We start from the raw sequence: 18,489 nt of genomic DNA, 5'->3' as shown, positions 1-18,489 counted from the left end.
AGTGATCCAGGGGAAGGGAGTCGTGTCCCCTTGCTGTTGCACCACTGTGCAGCTGTAGTACCACGAGAAGAGACATTCTCCAGGAACACACAGACCAGGGGAAGAGAATCACTCCCCCTGGTGGTGGAAAACTAATGGCAATAAGGAATGTTGATGTTTGAACTAGAACTTTACCTTTTGAGTTTGATTTAAGAACTGCACTGCTAGTTGACATTGCAGCTTGGAACTGTGTTGTGTACCTTGAAAAGGGATTGAGACTTTGGGAAGGGAGGAATTCCCTCAGATAAAGATCCAACCTAACAACTGGAACTGTGATCTGCTGTCCAGAAGAAGGAAGCCATTCTTCTGGACCAAGAAGATCCACTACTTCTTTAGTTAAGTTATGAGTGTGGGGGGGATAGAACGTTTTTGACATAGGACGGTGGACTCTTTAATTTGCACAGACATTCGATCCCGAACCCGTATTTTAGTTGCGGTAGGGAATCCCCACTTAGTTGGGGAAAGTTAGGTTTTCTCTTTATTTTCATTAATAAGTTTGTCAACAACCATGCCACCTGTGTGTCAGTCTCCTCCTTCTGCACCCTTACTAAATATATATCAAGGCAAAAATGGATTAGTAGAGTTTGCTAATTAAAATGTTGTTGATTAGCAAACAAACTCATTTGATTAGCAAAGTTGTACTTATATTTTTAGTGTCACCAGAAGTTATTTGCACCCAAGAAATAAAATAAGCAACAATACAGTAGTCTTGTGTACCGCTGAAGTAAGATATTAGTAAGGGGAGTCGGGCCTTGCAAATTCGTTAACATTCCACTAGACCTGCAGGTCGACTGACTTAGTCTACCTACTCACCTTAAGAGACATGCACTCGACCCATGGAGATGACGACAAATTTAAATGCGCTTTCTGTAAAATGGTGCATGTTACCACAAACCCACTTTGTTTGCACACTGCTGCCACCCAGAGGCCAGCCATACACAATGAAACTGTTGTTTGACATTGACTGCAAACAATGTAAATGTAAAATAAGCTTCAAACATCTTCAAATGGTACTCGCCCGTCATAAAATTGACTCAACTATTCGAGTGGGCGAAAAGACTGCAAGCCCTGATTGGGTGTCTGTAAAATGTAAAGGGTTAGCTGCATGAATAGACAAAGAAATACATATGCTAAAAGGCTATGAAAACAGTTTACCCAGCTCTCTCCTGACAGTGCTAGTATATAATGTAATCAAAGCACTATATAAATCTCATTATCATGCGTCCTCTTATGCCAAATGTCTCATTTCAGAGGAGAAGGTGCCCTTAGGATATAGTCCTCCTTTCTCAAAAGGTAGTCACTGATTTCTATGTAAATCGTAACCTCTTTCTTCCTTTTTTCTTTCCTAATCCTTCATCCAATGTTGAATAAGTCTTACACACTTGAGATTCGAAATAGCCCTCCACTTTAATGTGGTTCGAACCGAAGCCAATAAAAAAAGTAGGCATATGTCCATTAACTGTGGTCCCATCAGTACTGGTTTTCCAGGGCAGACAGTGCACTGTGGGGTGGATTGGGTCTTGCAATATTCATTGCTCACTCAAGGAAGGAAGACCCCTTCCGGGTGGGGTGCAGCTAATTCCACATGGATACTGTGGCTCCTTTCATAAATAAACGGAGAGATTGGAGACCAAAGGAGGACTACTCAAAAGTTTACACAACACTTTTTCCATAAGATCGCCCTTGGGCATCGGGATTGGCTCTTGTCTTTGACTCATGTCTGCTGAGATCTTTTGTTTTTAAGCCGTTTCTCGGTTCTTGGCTATGTTATGTTAAAGGTTTTCCTACCACGCGGTGCGGCCACCTGCGTGGTTTCTTGCCGCTCAGGTTGTGTGACTGTCTCAGGAAGCAACGGGTTCAAACATCACGGGTCAAAGCAGTCTGTGAAGTCAACCTTTCCCAGTCTTCCAATTGATGGAAGAATGACCTGCCAATTTGCTATAGTCTTTGGGCCGTGCTGCACTCTTCTCTTTCAACTTCGTGGTCAGGTTTGTGGGAGCCTCTTTTGCCGGCTTTGTGGAATTGTGGGGGTAATCTCCTCTCGGCCCAGCTCCCAACCTCCCCGCCCTCTGTTAGGCATGGATAGGTCTCTCGCCTCCAGATTGATTTTCCTTGGTGGAACTCGAGGCCCCTGTGATCAATTGTAGAAGTGTTCCAAAAAAAGTAGTGGAACTGTGTCTCTGTTGGGGGACAGGGTATGCAGGGGTCAGTAAGTAGCAACAGTCTCGGGAGGATAGCTCGGGGGCAACGTACACACCTTGGAAGCAAGACGACACGGAGCAAGATGAGTTCAATCCCCGGGTCCGTGCTTAGAAACCTCGGGGTATTAAGCGCGTTATAAATAACCAATTTCAATTTCAACGTATGTTCTAGGGGGTTGTTGCTTCCATAGAGTGGTCAAATCAAAAGGCATGGTTTAACTTGAAAAACAAAGCATTCCGGAATGGTGAAAGTGGTTCTAAAAAGTAGTGGAACTGTTAACAGTAAATAATAAAAGTAGTGGTACTGTGCTGCCACTCATTTCGACCTCTGCCTGCGATTGACCTGAAACGTGCTCTCTAGAAGGTTCCTCCTCTGGCTGGTGCTGGCCCTGCTCTTCTCCCTTTGCCAGCCTCCTCACAGCAGATGAATTAAGGCCCCGCCTCCCTCTCTACATTGGCTGTATGAAGTGGCTCATGTGCTGCGTCAGGCATCAGCTGACTTCCGCCCCCAGAAAACGCCTTTTGTTGATTTTTGCATTCGCTCTTCAAAGGGGAATGCCCAAAGCGGAAACATGCAAAGCAGCTATTGAGAGGTGTCTTCATTCCTTCCCAAGGTGCTGCAGCCTGGACTCTGACTCAGAGCAGATGCCCGTGTGGTTCAAACATCCCTTCACCACTCATTTCCCTAAAAGAAACCGTGAGGGGATTGGTTCATAACAGTGATTCTCATGCCTCTGACTTGTTAAATGTTAAAGGTATTTGTACCGCGCACCGTCACCAACGGAATTGGTCCCCAGGCGCTCAGACGGATCTGTAAACGATAAAGGTGAGATGGGTTAGTAAGGTGAAGAAGGGAGTAGGATAGTGAGAGGAGTGGTGTTCTGATGGCAGCTTCAACTTGGTATACACCGGGTGCTGAGCTTTGGTGCGGGTATCGGATCGGAGTCAGTCCGCGTGTGCTGTTGTTCCGGCTTATGTGTTGTTGCAGTGTTGTGAAGTGCGTGCGGCTTGTTGTGCGAGAGATGGTTGTGTGAGTTTTTTGAGTGAGATAAGTATGCAGAGTTTGAGCTTATATTGGTTAGTGGGTTACCTGACCTTTACCATGCTAACATTCACAGTTCTGTCTGAGTGTGGCACCTGTTGGCCCTCACATTCCCATCTAGACGCGGCGCAGGCCAACGCTCAGGACTCCATCCAGATGTGGCCACGCCAACACTCACACTCAGATGCGGCGCAGGCCATTGTCTAGAGACCCGTCCAGGTGTGGGCATGCTAACATTCACAACTCCATCTGAGCGCCACGCAGGCTGGTGTTCACAACTCTAGGTGTGGCACATGTTAGCATTCACGTTTTTCTAGGTGCGGGCATGTTATCCTTCAATCGATCCTATCTAGATGCGACGCAGGCCAGCGTCTATCTAGATGCGTCTGCCGGTCTGGGTGTGTTCGTCCGGTATGTACGTACTTGTTGGATATGGATTGGTAAAGTGTGTATTTACTCTGCTTATCTGTGCTATTCTAATGTTTGGTAATGAATACTCATCTATTAGACATGAAACTTACTTGTAAGCTTTTTTCTCTTGGCTCGAGTTCTTCATTGAAACCAAACACCACCATCCCCTGCCTCAATCATAAGTAAACCATGATGGCAGCCTTCTCCGCCACTACAACTATTCATAGAGCTGCGTCACCCCAGTGCATGGCATGCTGCCCTGTGCTTACAATGCAGTTTAAAAACGCATAAACAGGATAAAAGGCTTAAAGGGATGGTCTAGTAAAAAATGTTTATTTAAAAAATAGATAGGCAACATAAAAAAAATACTAGCATTCTCTATTTTAAAAGTTCCTATGTAAAATTGTGAGCTATTCAAGCTCAAAATTTGCAAAAGCAAGCACATGGGCGCATCCATTTTGTGAAATGGAGGCCCTCCTGTGCTGGCTTTTGCAGCACTAATGAAGGAAAAGCCAGCCAGCTGTAGTAAACAAAGGCTACCGCTGGGTGGCTTTCCCTTCATTAGTGCTGTAGGCGGAGGACGGGGATCGGAGACCAGAGCAGGAAAGTTGCAGCTGAATCTCGGTAAGTGCTATTTATTTATTTTTTTTAAATAAGCACTAGCTGCGTTTTTTTTCTAAGTTTTCCGGGCTGGAGGAGCCCGGAAAACTTAGAAATAAAACTGCAGCTTTAAAAACGTTGTATTTATGTTTGCGGTCGCTTTTGAAGCGACCACAAACATAAATACAACGTTATTGTGTTGGAAAACGCTGCGGTTTTTCTTTCCAAGTTTCTCAGGCTCCTCCGGCTCGGAGGAGCCTGAGAAACTCGGAAAGAAAACCTGCAGCGTTTTCCAAAACAACCGCGTTGTTTCTGCATGAATCTGCTTTACCATTTGGGGCTCTCGGGCTCCCCGTGGGCAGCCCGAGAGCCCCAAATGGGAAAGCAGATTCAGGCAGAAACAACGCGGCATTGCGGAAAACAACCGCATTGTTTCTGCCTGAATCTGCTTTCCCATTTGGGGCTCCCCGTGGGGAGTCCGAGAGCCCCAAATGGGAAAGCAGATTTAGGCAGACAACGCAGCATTTAGCATTTCCCATTTGGGTCTCTCGGGCTCCCCACGAGGAGCCCGAGAGCCCCAAATGGGAAATCTGTTGCAGGTAGAAACACTACGCGGCATGTAAACATAACCGCGTGTGTTTCTGCCTGCTGTGGCTTTCACTTTGGGTCTCCGGTGCTCGGAGCACCGGAGACCCAAAGTGATAGCCACAGCAGGCAGAAACACACGCGGTTGTGTTGGAAAACGCTGCAGTTTTTCTTTCCAAGTTTCTCAGGCTCCTCCGAGCCGGAGGAGCCTGAGAAACTTGGAAAGAAAAACCGCAGCGTTTTCCAACACAATAACGTTGTATTTATGTTTGCAGTCACTTCAAAAGCGACCGCAAACATAAATACAACGTTTTTAAAGCTGCGGTTTTATTTCTAAGTTTTCCGGGCTCCTCCAGCCCGGAAAACTTAGAAAAAAAACCACAGCTAGTGCTTATTTAAAAAAAAAAATAAATAGCACTTACCGAGATTCAGCTGCAGCTTTCCTGCTCTGGTCTCCGGTCCCCGTCCTCCGCCTACAGCACTAATGAAGGGAAAGCCACCCAGCGGTAGCCTTTTTTTACTACAGCTGGCTGGCTTTTCCTTCATTAGTGCTGCAAAAGCCAGCACAGGAGGGCCTCCATTTCACAAAATGGATGCGCCCATGTGCTTGCTTTTGCGAATTTTGAGCTTGAATAGCTCAAAATTTTACATAGGAAGTTTTAAAACGGAGAATGCTAGTATTTTTTTTTATGTTGCCTATCTATTTTTTAAATAAACATTTTTTCTAGACCATCCTTTTAACCATGCCTATTTTTCTGTTTATTCTAAAGCTGTAAACTAGTGTGTGTAAATTACTGGTTTATTTGTTATTGGCTGATTTGTTTCTTGGGTGCATGCGCACACGAAGCCTGCTCGTGCATGGCGATGGCGGCATGTGTGTGTGACTTTATTTAAAATAAACATGATGGAGAATTAGGATTACAAGTAATTTGCTTGACCTTGTGTGGCTAATGCATTCTGAGCGGATTGTGATGGGCCAACAGAACACGTTATGGATAAGGGTGGTATTGGATTTGATGCCGGGATAAGGTTAGCTGTCCCGCTTCCAGATAGCAAAGAGTTCCGGCCCTAAGGCTAGGGTAGGCTGGCTTTCCTGGACTGCAGAGGTCCCCACCTCCATGCCTTGCTGCAGGGTCAGACATCTGACTTCATCACAGTGCCATCGCCGGAAGAATGAAAGGCGGAGTGTCCCATGACCAACAGGCACTTTGACCCACTGAACTATCTAAACTTTACAGGTTGTATAATTCTCCATTAAGAGTCTCAGCTTGTGGTGTGAGAGTACTGACTAGAACATTTCTTAGTCATTGAATGAGCAGACTGTTTTGGATGTCTCAGCCAATATTGGTAATGTCTTAATGTTAGTGAGGGAAAATGAGGACCAACGCTTTTGAAATGAGTATTCATTGAGGATGTGACTCCTATTTATGGTAGAAAACTGAAAAGAAAAGAGGTCTTTGATGCTCGGGTTCCTATTTTAGTGCCTATCCCATTTCAAAAGCACAACAGACGCCTTCCTCTGTACTCTACAGCCAGTGAAATCACAGGAGTGCACTACTCAAGTCAGTGGTCATATTTGTATTGACCACGGATGGATGAAAAGCTGAGCCGGCCAGGCTGGGCTTCATGTTACCCACAGATAATCCAGTCCTGCCAGTTGGTCTATATTTATCATTGTATTTGTAGGGTATTGCAAGCAAGGTAAGAAATGACCTTCCTGTGACCTGTTTGGATTTTACCTGTAATCCTAAAGAGGTGAACATGTATGCCCATATTGTGGTCCCCATGGACACTCAAGTGTGGGCTCTACAGGGGAATAGCACTGAAATAGGACCTCCCCTAGCCTGCATGTAGCCTTCTTGGCGAGCTCACTGTTGTGGGTGTACGCTGTGCAAGGTGATGGTAGCCTCCACCCCGCTTCATGGGGCTATGTTTGAAGAGTTGTTAGAAATTCTTGTACCCCCCTTTCAGGACCTCCACAATAAGTCAAGTCACAGAGCTTTAATCCGTGGGCTGAGTAAGCACCTGAAGAGAGCCTGCGCTGCCCCGCATACTACTGATCCATACACGTACAGGGGAAGGGCAAGAGAACTCCTTGCAGGGGGATTTAAAATGCTTTACCTGTCATGTTCTATCTGTTGCTGTCGGTTCCTTGTATTTAACTGCTCATGCAAGCCATGGACCTCTGAGGGTTCTTTTTTAACAATTTCCACGTAATGGGTTATTGCGAGCTGGTCTGTATAACCTCGCCTGTCCCCTGGCCACAGAAAGATTAGGAGAATTTCTTAGAAAAACACAAACAGAGAGACAGAGAGACAGAAACAGAGACAGAGACAGAGACAGAGACAGAGACAGAGACAGACAGAGAGACAGACAGAGAGACAGACAGACAGACAGACAGAGAGACAGAGAGACAGACAGAGAGACAGAGAGACAGACACAGACAGACACAGACAGACACAGACAGACACAGACAGACACAGACAGACACAGACAGACACAGACAGACACAGACAGACAGACACAGACAGACAGACAGACACAGACAGACACAGACAGACAGACAGACAGACAGACACAGACAGACACAGACAGACAGACAGACAGACAGACACAGACAGACAGACAGACACAGACAGACAGACACAGACAGACAGACACAGACAGACAGACACAGACAGACAGACACAGACAGACAGACAGACAGACACAGACAGACAGACACAGACACACACAGACAGACACAGACAGACAGACAGACACAGACACAGACACAGACACAGAGAGACACACAGACAGACAGACAGAGAGACACACAGACAGACAGACAGACAGACAGACAGACAGACAGACAGACAGACAGACAGACAGACAGACAGACAGACAGAGACCGACAGACACACACACAGACAGACAGAGAGACACACAGACAGAGAGACACGTTGTAAGTAGTTTTAACATTTTAATAGAAGAGTAGGATGCTGAGCTATTGCTGTGCTAATGTTGGGAACTGGTTATTGTTTGACTATACTATTTTAAATGCTCCAATATTCTCTCTACTAGGAAATACATGTACATACATGCTGAACAAGAGGTTGAGATCATTCTTAATCTTAATATTAATGTGTTTCTATCCAAGTGTATAAAAAGGCACTATATTACAAGTGTGTATACTAGCTGATTTAGTGATTAAACAGTGAAATAGAAATCTTGAAGGCATCTAATGTTTATCATACATGCACCAGGGATATAAGCCTTGCTACAGCGATACTCTACAGTCAGGCAGGCACTCGACAATATTGCTGTCCAAGTGTATGCCTGACAGGTGTTCAGGGGGTAGTTGGTTCTCTTGCACTAAGTGCAGGGACCCGACTTTTTCTAGGTTATTGCTTAGGTACAGCTCTATTCCCTGCGGCAAAACTTGCCACAGCCCGAGGTCGGCATTTAACCTGGCTTATGGGTGGTGGTTAGGCTCTGGCATGCAAGATATGATGGAAATCATGACATTACTACCATTATGGCAGTGCCTGGCTAATTCCTAGCCCATGTCTGCACAAAAGCCATAATTATTGATTTTAAACAAAGCCTGTTTTTCATTGTCCCATTTAATGTGTAAGCGATTTGGTTATTCAGTCTTTGTTCATTTTGCCGTTTCCTATCCCCACTTAAACCACGGTTTGGTTACCCCTGGTGGGGTACAGTACAGCATGTAGAACAAGTCCTTGTCCTAATGCAGATGTGTGCAGTTAAAGCCGATTAACATAATACATGGGTTTCGTGACAAAGAATGTCATGGTGACACCATATTGTTGGATTGTATGATCTACTCTAATCAATCTACTGCTTAAGAATCATTCTGCAGAGCACGGCCGCGCTTGGTTCGATTCCCTGTCTCCAGGTTTGTATCCTCTCAAGCTTCCAGTCGGGCACCGGGTATTTTTCCCAGCAGTTACCAAGTTTCCAACAATGAAACAAGGAAATCTGGGTTTTGAATACGACCTACTTGTGTGACCACATTTCATGTCTCCTGGACATATTTTTTTTCATTCACCCATACTTCCCTTTTCTTGAATGCTGAAATTGGAAGCACTTCTAAATTCTTTGATCAACTGAAGTCTTAGGAACTATGTAAACATTGGATAGTCTCTGGAGGATTGCTCAGGGGCAACATGCTCGCCTTGGAAGCAAGACGACGCAGAGCAACACAGCTTCGGTCCCGGGGTCCGTGATTAGAAACCTCTGGGTATTAAGCGCATTATAAATAACCTATAATATAAAATCCTTGCATTCATTGCTGTCCTGCCGAGCAGCCAAGGGGTAAGATAACGAACGAGCAGGCAAGAGTCGTCCACGTGAAATCTTTTATAAGTAATGAATCTCAGATAGCCGTTAGTTATCTCACAAGCCTGGCGTGCTCAGATACCTCCCCCTGGCTGCTTTCCTTGGGCGATGCATTGTGTGTGGGAACAGCCATTTTCTGGCTGGATACGCCTGCTTGTTTCTCTGCTAGTGCTCGGAAGGCTTGACACACGGTGATGACCGCCACCTTTTGTATTCTATCCACAGATCATTCAGAGCAGCAAGGCCTTGATTGAGAGCGCCGACGGCGTCTACGACAAGATTGCGCAGTGCCAGAGAGCAGGTGAGTGCCGGCAATTACTATGAAGTGTAATCGATGGTCGCTGGCAAGGCCTAGTGAAGCACGCTACCCACTTCACCTCTTCCTGGGGCCTCCGCTATCATCCCACACTAATGAAGAAACCGCTGTCCTGCTGCACCTACAAGGATGCTAAGGATGCTTCATGCGGTTTGCTGGTCAGCAGTAGGGAGATTTAATACTGTCGCAGGCCAGTTATGTGCTGCGGAGCGTAATCCCAAACTGCCAGCCGTTGAGTGTTAGTGGAGCATCTATTGAGTAGACCAGCTGTTGGCGGGATCATACCAAATAACGAATGAAATATTTCGAAGCCCAAATTGCTGAAATTCCTGATCCCCATTTTACCTCAAAATACTGAAATTCCAGATACCATTTTACCTCATTTGTGTGTGGTGGGGGAGAGGGGGGGGCCAGAGAGTGTGTTAAGTGAATACAAAAAGTGTAGGGGTATTGGGGGGGGGGGGGTTGGAGGCGTCTTGCCCCGCATATATATTTAGCAAAAAGGGGTTAAAAAAAAAAAGAAATTCGGTATTTTGGGCTCTGACATTTTTTTTCTTGCAGTATTGATATACATCTGCTGTTTGCAACCAGCCTCCCCAGAACCTTGGCCACACTGGCATTGGGAAAGATTTCCTTTGAACTTGTATTGTGAAAGCTTTAGTCTAAATTCTAAAACTACTTGTGAAAATTCTGGTGGAGGATTTAGGGGGGCACGCTTGCCATCCTCTGATTTCCCACTCTGAACATCGATGCATGTGTCTACGACCCAGAAACACATAGAAACCTTTCAAACACTCAGAAAATGCACACCGCCCCCTTATACTGAGTGCTTCAAGGATCTAAAGGAAAAGAACAGAAGGATGGAACTAATCTGCAGAGAAAATTATTGCGAGACCGATGAATGCGTTTGCTGTTGACAATTTGGGATTTTCAGGGACAAATTTGGATTTGCTGTTCTAGCCACGAACTCTGCAGTACAATTGCAATGCACGCAACAACCACAACAGTAGAGTTCAAGCATCATCTGCCTGTCGCACTATGTCAATCCTATCACAGGCATGCTGCAACTCAATAACCAATCTTTTGACCAGCTAACCTTCACCAATCTACGACGACTGGGACCATTCACGCCTACATGCCGCAGTACCCATGGAATCCTTCACTTCTTATCCAAACAGGAATTTGGAACCACGGTGAACGCCAACAACAAAGCAGGATCACCTGAAGAACTGTGGAAATCAAATATCTACAAAGCCACCACTCAACAAAGTCTCGACTACCTCTTAGATTGCACAGGGACAACGTGCTGGTTTTGGAAGCAAGACCATGCAGAGCAACAGAGCCTCGAATCCCGGATCCGCGCTTAGAAACCAAATGCTGGTACAGTATTAGGCGCGTTATAAAAAAAACAAATAACTGCTCCTGAGAAGAAGGAACCGTCCCATAATCTTTCAAATCTGCATACGATAAGTCTGCTAAAACCGCCTACAGTGATCGCAGACGACCCAGTGAGCTGCTACCCTATGTGACGTTCACCCCCAACAAAATCTGTACATACATTAATCGATCAAGTACTGGATCGTGTGGATATGCATAACCTCTTACACGAGACCCTGTGAGGAGAATTGAGTCTTCTCTCCTCCATATAGGACACATTGCCCCTCTAGACGCAACAAGCATCCTCGTCTTCCTAGGTGTCCTTTGATGCCATGAGTCATGAAAGTCTCCAAAAGGACTATATATCAAACTGCACTACGCTGGAGGATTTATTACTTGCTCTGAGGCGCAAGAACACAGAAATTACTGTTTTCAAGACCTCCAATGGCAGTAACCGCAGAAGAGAGGAGGGAGCGCAATGAGAGTGGTAAGGGGGAGTGCGGGAGAATAAAACAATGCATGTTATGGAGGAAGCGGGGGTGGATTGAATTGGCAAAAAAGGGAGGTGTCCCTCCTGAATCTGCAAGCTTTGCCTATGGCCTCCTTCCTACCAACACACGAGCTAGAAAGGAGCAGTTAAAACCTTCTTGCATTCTTTTTTTGCTTTGCGGCAGCCCAAATGTAGAGAGTCGCTTCAAAGATATCGAGTAACATTAAGAAGCATGCTTTAACTACACAAGAATGGAGTTGCATGCCCAGGTTTATTGTACCCACCCTCCATGTGGGAGTAAACGACGCAAATAGATCCAAGTCTTCAAAATATAGTCTGATGTGTAGGAAGTGTCGGTCTCAGTCTATATGAAGGATTGTGGTCCTCATTCCAAGTGCTTTAGGCTATACCAGTTCATGGTCTGGGTTGGCCATCCTGAACAATGAATTCATCATAGTCCAGTTGGGTTCCTTCCGTGGCCCTTCCGTAAAGGCTGCTCTTACGTTGGCCCTCCTGAGCAGTGAGATGAACGTTGATTCCTTCCCAGTCTATTCCAGGCTGCAAAGATTTCTTGCCCTGTCAGCCAAGGGTAGTGCATAGGGTTCTGGATTCAACGGTACCCTCACCCACCGCTGAACCCCCAGTGAGGTGCTTCGCTCACATTGAGCAAGACTTTCCATTGAAGGCCTTCCCTGCCCCCCCCAGACTCTGGAGAATGGTTCCCAGCTAGCCGGTTTCTCTCCCTCTCTTAATTCTATTGGGTCCAGCTTCAAGGAATGTCTCCCACCTCTTGCCTCTGACATTACAGAACTAATGAATGACAACATGAAATGGATGGAATTGTTGGCAACTAGAAGCTACCACTCCTCTTTGTGTCGCCTGGGGAGAACACTTTGGTATATCTTTCATCATATCTTCCATCATACTTGGTACACACTACCTGTAAGCAGAGGAGACCCACCAAACACAGGAGGAAATCCACTTCAAGAACCTCCTTGCAGCACTAGATGCCTCGAAAGCCCTACCCAACAACATGCTGCTCTTGAGCTACGGCTGTGCCCCATCCCCTCTCGCCATGCTCTAGCTTGGGCCCCACTGCTCTCACTTTCTGCTTACCAGTATTCCTGTATTTCTTTCAGCGGTTGGACCCCTTGACTTAGCCAATGGTGGTGTTCTCTCCTGGACATCTGCCAACTGCCACATTCTTCCTGTCCCACCTCCGTCTCCAACCTTTTCTGCCTTTTTCCCTTGCCTCTCCCCATCCTCCTCTGCTTCTTCCCCTTCTCTGTCCCTTATTTAGCTCTGTCCTCTCCCTGATGTTTCCACCTTGAGCCACATCTGTCCTTGCCCCCCTCCAATTCCTTCCTCTCCTGGATGTTTCATTCTTCGTCTTCCTCCTTGCTGCTTTTACCCTCCTCCAACTCCGCCCCCTTTCTGCTGCTTCTTGCTCTTTGCAAATCCTTGTTTCCCCAAATTTCCTGACCATGCCTCTCCAACTGCCTCCTTTTATAACTGGGCTCATTACGGCATTAAGATAATGTGAGTTGTACTGGACCCAGGTGGGCCTCTGTTGGTGGTGGGCATATGTGATTGGACGATAGTCATTGCGCCCGCCCAGGATCCCACTGTATTGAATAGTGCTTATTTCATTGGTTGTTCTTCTGTGGAACAAGGCTTGACCCACCATCTTTGGATCAAGCAGTCCTTCATTGGCAGTTGACTGATCCTGCCACCATTCCCTGGGGTTAGCGTGTTTTGTTCCCACCTTCAAACTGCTACCTCCTGGTCTCATGTTCACCCACCAGGGGTGTTGCTAGGTCTGGAAAAGATCAGGTGCTAAGCTAATGTCGAGACTGGTGGGACTCGGGGCTAGTTATAGCCCTTTGGTTGTAGCCCCTGAGCTTCTATTCGGGGCTACAACCAAAAGACCCAGGGCTATAGGCCCCTAACCCCCCCACCCCCAGCAACGCCTCTGCCACCCACACCATCCACCGGCTCTCCTACAGTATATGATCTGGGCAGTGGTCGAAGTGAGCGGGAGCGGTCGGGAGTGGCGTTCCACTACTTTTATTTTTAACTGATTGTTCCACTTCGTTTTACAACCATTTTCACATTCCAAAACTGTTCTTTGTGACGTTAAAGCACACTTCTCCACCTTACCATCACATAGCAGTTACAGCTAAACTGAAATCTGTTTCAACTTAATTGGCTGTCAACCAGCATGGCTACAACCCTTGAAGTCTTTTGCACACTGCTCCCATCATGCCTACTCTGTCTCCCACCGGGGCACAGTTCAACCTTTGTTGGTACAGGTCTACCACTGGCTAGGGGGGAGGATTGCCATTGCATCACGCTTGCACAGGTTGTTTTTCTTCCCTTCCATCTGTCTCCTTTTCTGGCTGCATTCATTCGAACTACCCCTGCACCTCCCATCGCAAGCCAAGGAACACCCTCCTGGACTTGAGCCACATCCTCTTCACAGGTTGTCTGTGTTGCAAAACCTCCTTTGTACTCTGGTGGCTGCCGCCAGAATCTAGGCTCGAGACTCCAGGAAGCAGTTCTTACTTCTCTGTATCCTCTGGCTCTTGCTAGCTTCTGGGTCAAGGCCTCCAGGAGGCTCCTTGATCCGGTCTCTCCTATAAACCTTACATCTTACAGGGTGGTCTGTGTGACTTGGCCACATCAGGTTCTCTAACTCGTCTACAATGTGGCCTGGCGAACATATCTCATCCTTCTGATCTCTTCCCTGCTACAACAGCAGCTCCCTGGAATAGTGCTGCAGCTTTCGCACAGACTGGCGATTTCTGGCTCTTTTTATATGGTGGCTTGAGCACTAATTGTTCCAAAGAGCGATCTGGTGGGTCTGTTTCACCATTGGCTCAGATTATTGTGATTTGCGTTTGCTAAATGGTTCCACTTTAGCGTGCACGCGCGTATGTGTGACGTCTCTGCCTGTAATATGTTGTGCCTCGTATCAATAATTAAGTTCTGATCAAATCCCATACCCAAGTACCGAGGAATCAAGTAGGGTGTGTGGCGTCTTATTGTTGGGCAATATGGCCGTCAGGCTGTCTTACGTTCTGGCTGTCGATGCTTTCCGTGATTTCACACTAACGCTAGACTGCACTTCGTGCTGTGCACCTATGTGGCAAGTGTTTCTGTATCTTTGCGGATGCCCGCTCTGCTTTGGTCTCCAATCCACTTCAATGCTTGCACCCCAGATATGATCGCCACAGAAATCCATTCTGCGAGCGCAACTCCCGGGGCGGGCCCAGGACAGATGGCCGACTTCATCTATACTGTACTCCATGGAAACTGTCACTGAGGGTGATTTTCTCTTGAGTTTCTTTCCCCGGATACTTCTCCCCTCCAAGTGGGACATTACTTGGTGACTTTTATGCTATTTTATGATATTCATTGGCAAAGTCACTTTAACATGTGGGATACTTGACAAGTGTCGGGGAGGGGACTCTGGGGTAGCCTCCGTGTACCGCCTCCAAGGGCTGCATCACGTAGCTGGTGGCTTTCCCTCACCTCGAAACAACCCCAGTCACCCCCCTCCATGGTGTTGCATGTGACTGCCCCTTTAAGACCGTGCTCCTGAGTGTACGTCATGAACGGACGTGACGCTGGTGAAAGGTGGAGGTCGAAGGGAGGAGTGAGGGGATGGAAGATTCCTGATGCATGTCGAATAAAGAAGTTATACGTTTCCTGAGCTGGTGTGTCTTCATTATTCCGGTGGACCGAAGGGTCCAACAGCTGGCGACAAGACTTTTACGTCACACCAGTATCGCCCTACTCCACGCACCAGCAATCCTGCTGCGCGGTCCTTCCTTTGCACCAGTGATCCCACTGTGCGCCAGGCGCCGGACCAAGCGGTCGCACCTGTTCCAGAATCAGCAAGTTCTACGTCAGTCGGATCCGAATGACAATACTGACGGTGGCTCAAGTCAAGAGCCACGAGGATGACCCCAAAGGGTTATCAAGAACCTCAAAGACTAGTGGAAGAAGGTTAAGCCACAATTACTGAAGTTCAAGTTAAACCCTTGTAAGGACATTTGTCCGTCGGTGGTGTTGCAGGTGACTGCCCCTTTAAGACAGTGCTCCTGAGTGCACGTTCTGAGTGGACCTGATGCTGGTGAAAGGGGGAGGGTGAAGGGAGGAGCGAGGTGAAGGCAGATTCCTGATGTATGTCGAATAAAGAAGTTATACGTTTCCTGAGCTGGTGTCTCCATTATTCCGGTGGACCGAAGGGTCCAACGCATGGTTTCCCCTGAGGTGACACTGACACTCACAAAAGGCAAAGTAGGCAAATCTGAAAATACAAGAAGTGTGAAAATACCCCACCACTGAGTGGATACATTTCCCTTTTTGGCAAGATACTGGCTGGGCCAGAGTTCCTGTAAAAATGCCCAACTTTGCTCCTTTTTGGCACAACATTTCTTCTGGGAGAAACCTCCATGTCTCCCTTTCATTGGTGTCTGGACTCTGCGTCATGTTTGTAAGTTTCCAGAAATGCCTATAAATTCAGGGAAGGGAATGGGCCGGAAACAGACCTGGAGCTCTAGCAAAGTTAGTCTTGCCAGAGAGCTCCCAAAGCTCTGCTGTGCTCTGAAGCCCAAGGGCTAACTCGGGAAACTCCTGCATAGGTCCATAAGCCTCTCGCAGCCCACGCGGGACACTGAATGCATTAACAAGCAAAGCCTCACATACTGTTTTGCAGTTGCCCACATTGGTAGGGTGAGTATTGTGACTAATGGAAAGAGCAGAGTTCCAACTTCCATTTTTCGCTCAAAAGGGTTTATTGCTGAATCACGATCAGATGTGTTTCAAATTTAAAACTGTGGTATTCTTATGTTCCCATAATGCTCTCTGCTGTTATGCAAATAACAGGCTTGGGTTCTGTGAAGACATGCCTGTTGCGACCTAACCTGTCCATGGCCACGCCCCCCATGGAGGAGAGGGTTGCCCTGTAAAGGGTTTCCAGTTCCAGCTCTGTATAAATGTATACGCATTTCATGAAACCTCCTCGGGAGCCACAACATCCAATCCATGCACAGTTTCTCCTCTAAATGTCTGTGTGTGTGTATTTGTTCTTGCACCCTTGCTTTTGTTGAAAGCACTGGTGATAGCACCCATTCTCATCGCTTCAAGTGGTTTCTATTTTCTGGTGCGACTGTAATTCACTCGAACAGATTAGTCTTTACTGTCTGTAAACTGCTTCTAGCCATCAGCAATATTTTCTTTTCTAATTAACTTTTCATGCCAGGTTTCGCTTCTCGGAATCTCTTCTTCACTGGAACACATTCCTGCGGGTTGGTCTGTTTTTTGCTTCAGAAAAAAGCATCCAACAAGATAGGGGTCTCCACAACAGTTGCATCTGTTGGGAGGACACAAAACACTGATAAATGTTGGCGCCTCCTCGCGCATGCCGCGGCACGTCCCAGCTGGCTCCTCTGCTATTAATAACAATAATATTGACCATTTCTATTGTGCACACCACAACCTGCCTCTAGCCTTGGGTCTTCAAGGGGACGTTCTCTCCGAAAGGTTACTGGCCCAATGGATAGGGCATGCATTTTGGAGCATATTTCGATCGATCTGAAACAATTTCCTATGCGTCTTACTTTCGATTTTCTCACATTGACGCATGCAAATCTCATGCACTGGAAGCCACCATCTTGTGCTAATTTTATCCGTTGATCCATCTCCCTATGTTCAAGTGCCCATGCGTCAGTAATTCATAAGACCGCCCCTAAAGCTAACATCGTTGGGAGCTTACGCCCCTTGTCACAACACCAGTACACATCTCATGTATCCCATCCACAAACCAACCAAGGCTGAGGGTGCTTAGCTTCACGGGATGTGTGGGACGAGCCCATCCAGACTGTAAAGCCAAATTACAATCAGTGCTTCATCCTAGCACCGTGCACGCTACTAATCATTTGCTGGCCCTGCCGATTGAAGCCAAGCAGGATCACCCTCGCTTGGTTTGGGGGAGACATCATGCTAATCTATATATTTTTTTATTATAGCCAACATTTTTAAATCGTAACCTTTTTGATTGAACGTATTGGAACCACTGCGTCCCTGCCGGCGGTAAACCCAAGTTTTAACCAGTCAACTAGTGGATCTCTCGAGTTGGCCCTGATTAAATTAAAATTTATTTATTTGCATTTGTTTAACAAAGAAAACCTTTGCAAAAAGAAGAAAAAATGTACAGACATAAATACTTAATACATTACATTACACTTCAATTCAACAGAAAGAGCAGTCAATTTACTAATCTCTTAGAGAGAAAGACCCCAATCTTCCAATCAAGGACAATATAAAAACATTTCATACAATGCAATACAAATTTAAAAATGTTAAAACTGAGAGGTCCAAAGAAGGCTCACTGCTATTTAAAATCATTGACCAAAACCAATCAGTATTAAACAAACATTCATCTTATTATTATTATTATTATTATTTCTCTGACACAAAATGATTAAAGAAATGAAAGCGAGGCGCAGACAAAAAAGTGCATTGAGTTACAAGGTGATGGATTGTTTCCGCATGAAGAGGACAATACCAACAAACATGCAGGGAATGTTGAATCTCCGGTCTAGCACCAATAACATCTCTGCTAGGCAATAGGTACAATTTAAAGCGTAACATTTCATACCTATGTTACCTTGAAGGATGTTTACGGTAAAAAGGCATCTCATAAAAGCTGTCACTTCGTACTTTAGATGGTAGAACAAATTCTATTCATTGCCGACGCTCTGTTCTTAATCCAGTCTAATGCAAAACTAATCTTTTTACTCTTAAAATGTATAAACACAATCCATGTGCAGCAATCACTAAGCTTGCTGTTTCCCCGACAGTCTCCCACCCGCAAACATCCCGAGGCTGATCCTGCAGTTTCTACCTGCCCGCTTGCTCAAAACACACATAGTCCAGGCATCTCGGAGCTACGTCTATCAAGCAGTAACATCATACTTTGTGCTGTAAAGGCCTGCAAGCAGTGTTCCGAGTGAGCAGGGTCTAATGGAAGCGGAGTACCACTACTTTCATTTTTTACTCTTAACAGTTCCACTACTTT

The 18,489-nt window shown here is 46.2% G+C and overlaps 1 protein-coding gene across 1 annotated transcript in view; it reads left to right on the top strand.

Annotated features, from left to right (window-relative positions):
• PLCL2 (phospholipase C like 2) overlaps nt 1-18,489 on the top strand; it is a 623,826-nt gene that overhangs the window by 433,079 nt on the left and 172,258 nt on the right. The window contains exon 4 of the mRNA XM_069648899.1: nt 9,445-9,520. Coding sequence (XP_069505000.1) covers nt 9,445-9,520 — 76 coding nt within the window. The remainder of the gene's footprint in view (nt 1-9,444; nt 9,521-18,489) is intronic.

Source organism: Ambystoma mexicanum, chromosome 2q (genome assembly GCF_040938575.1).
Source record: "Ambystoma mexicanum isolate Mex_15411 chromosome 2q, UKY_AmexF1_1, whole genome shotgun sequence".
Classification (NCBI taxonomy): domain Eukaryota; kingdom Metazoa; phylum Chordata; class Amphibia; order Caudata; family Ambystomatidae; genus Ambystoma; species Ambystoma mexicanum.
Note: the sequence above shows the minus strand (reverse complement) of the source record. Positions and strands in the feature narration are given on the sequence as shown.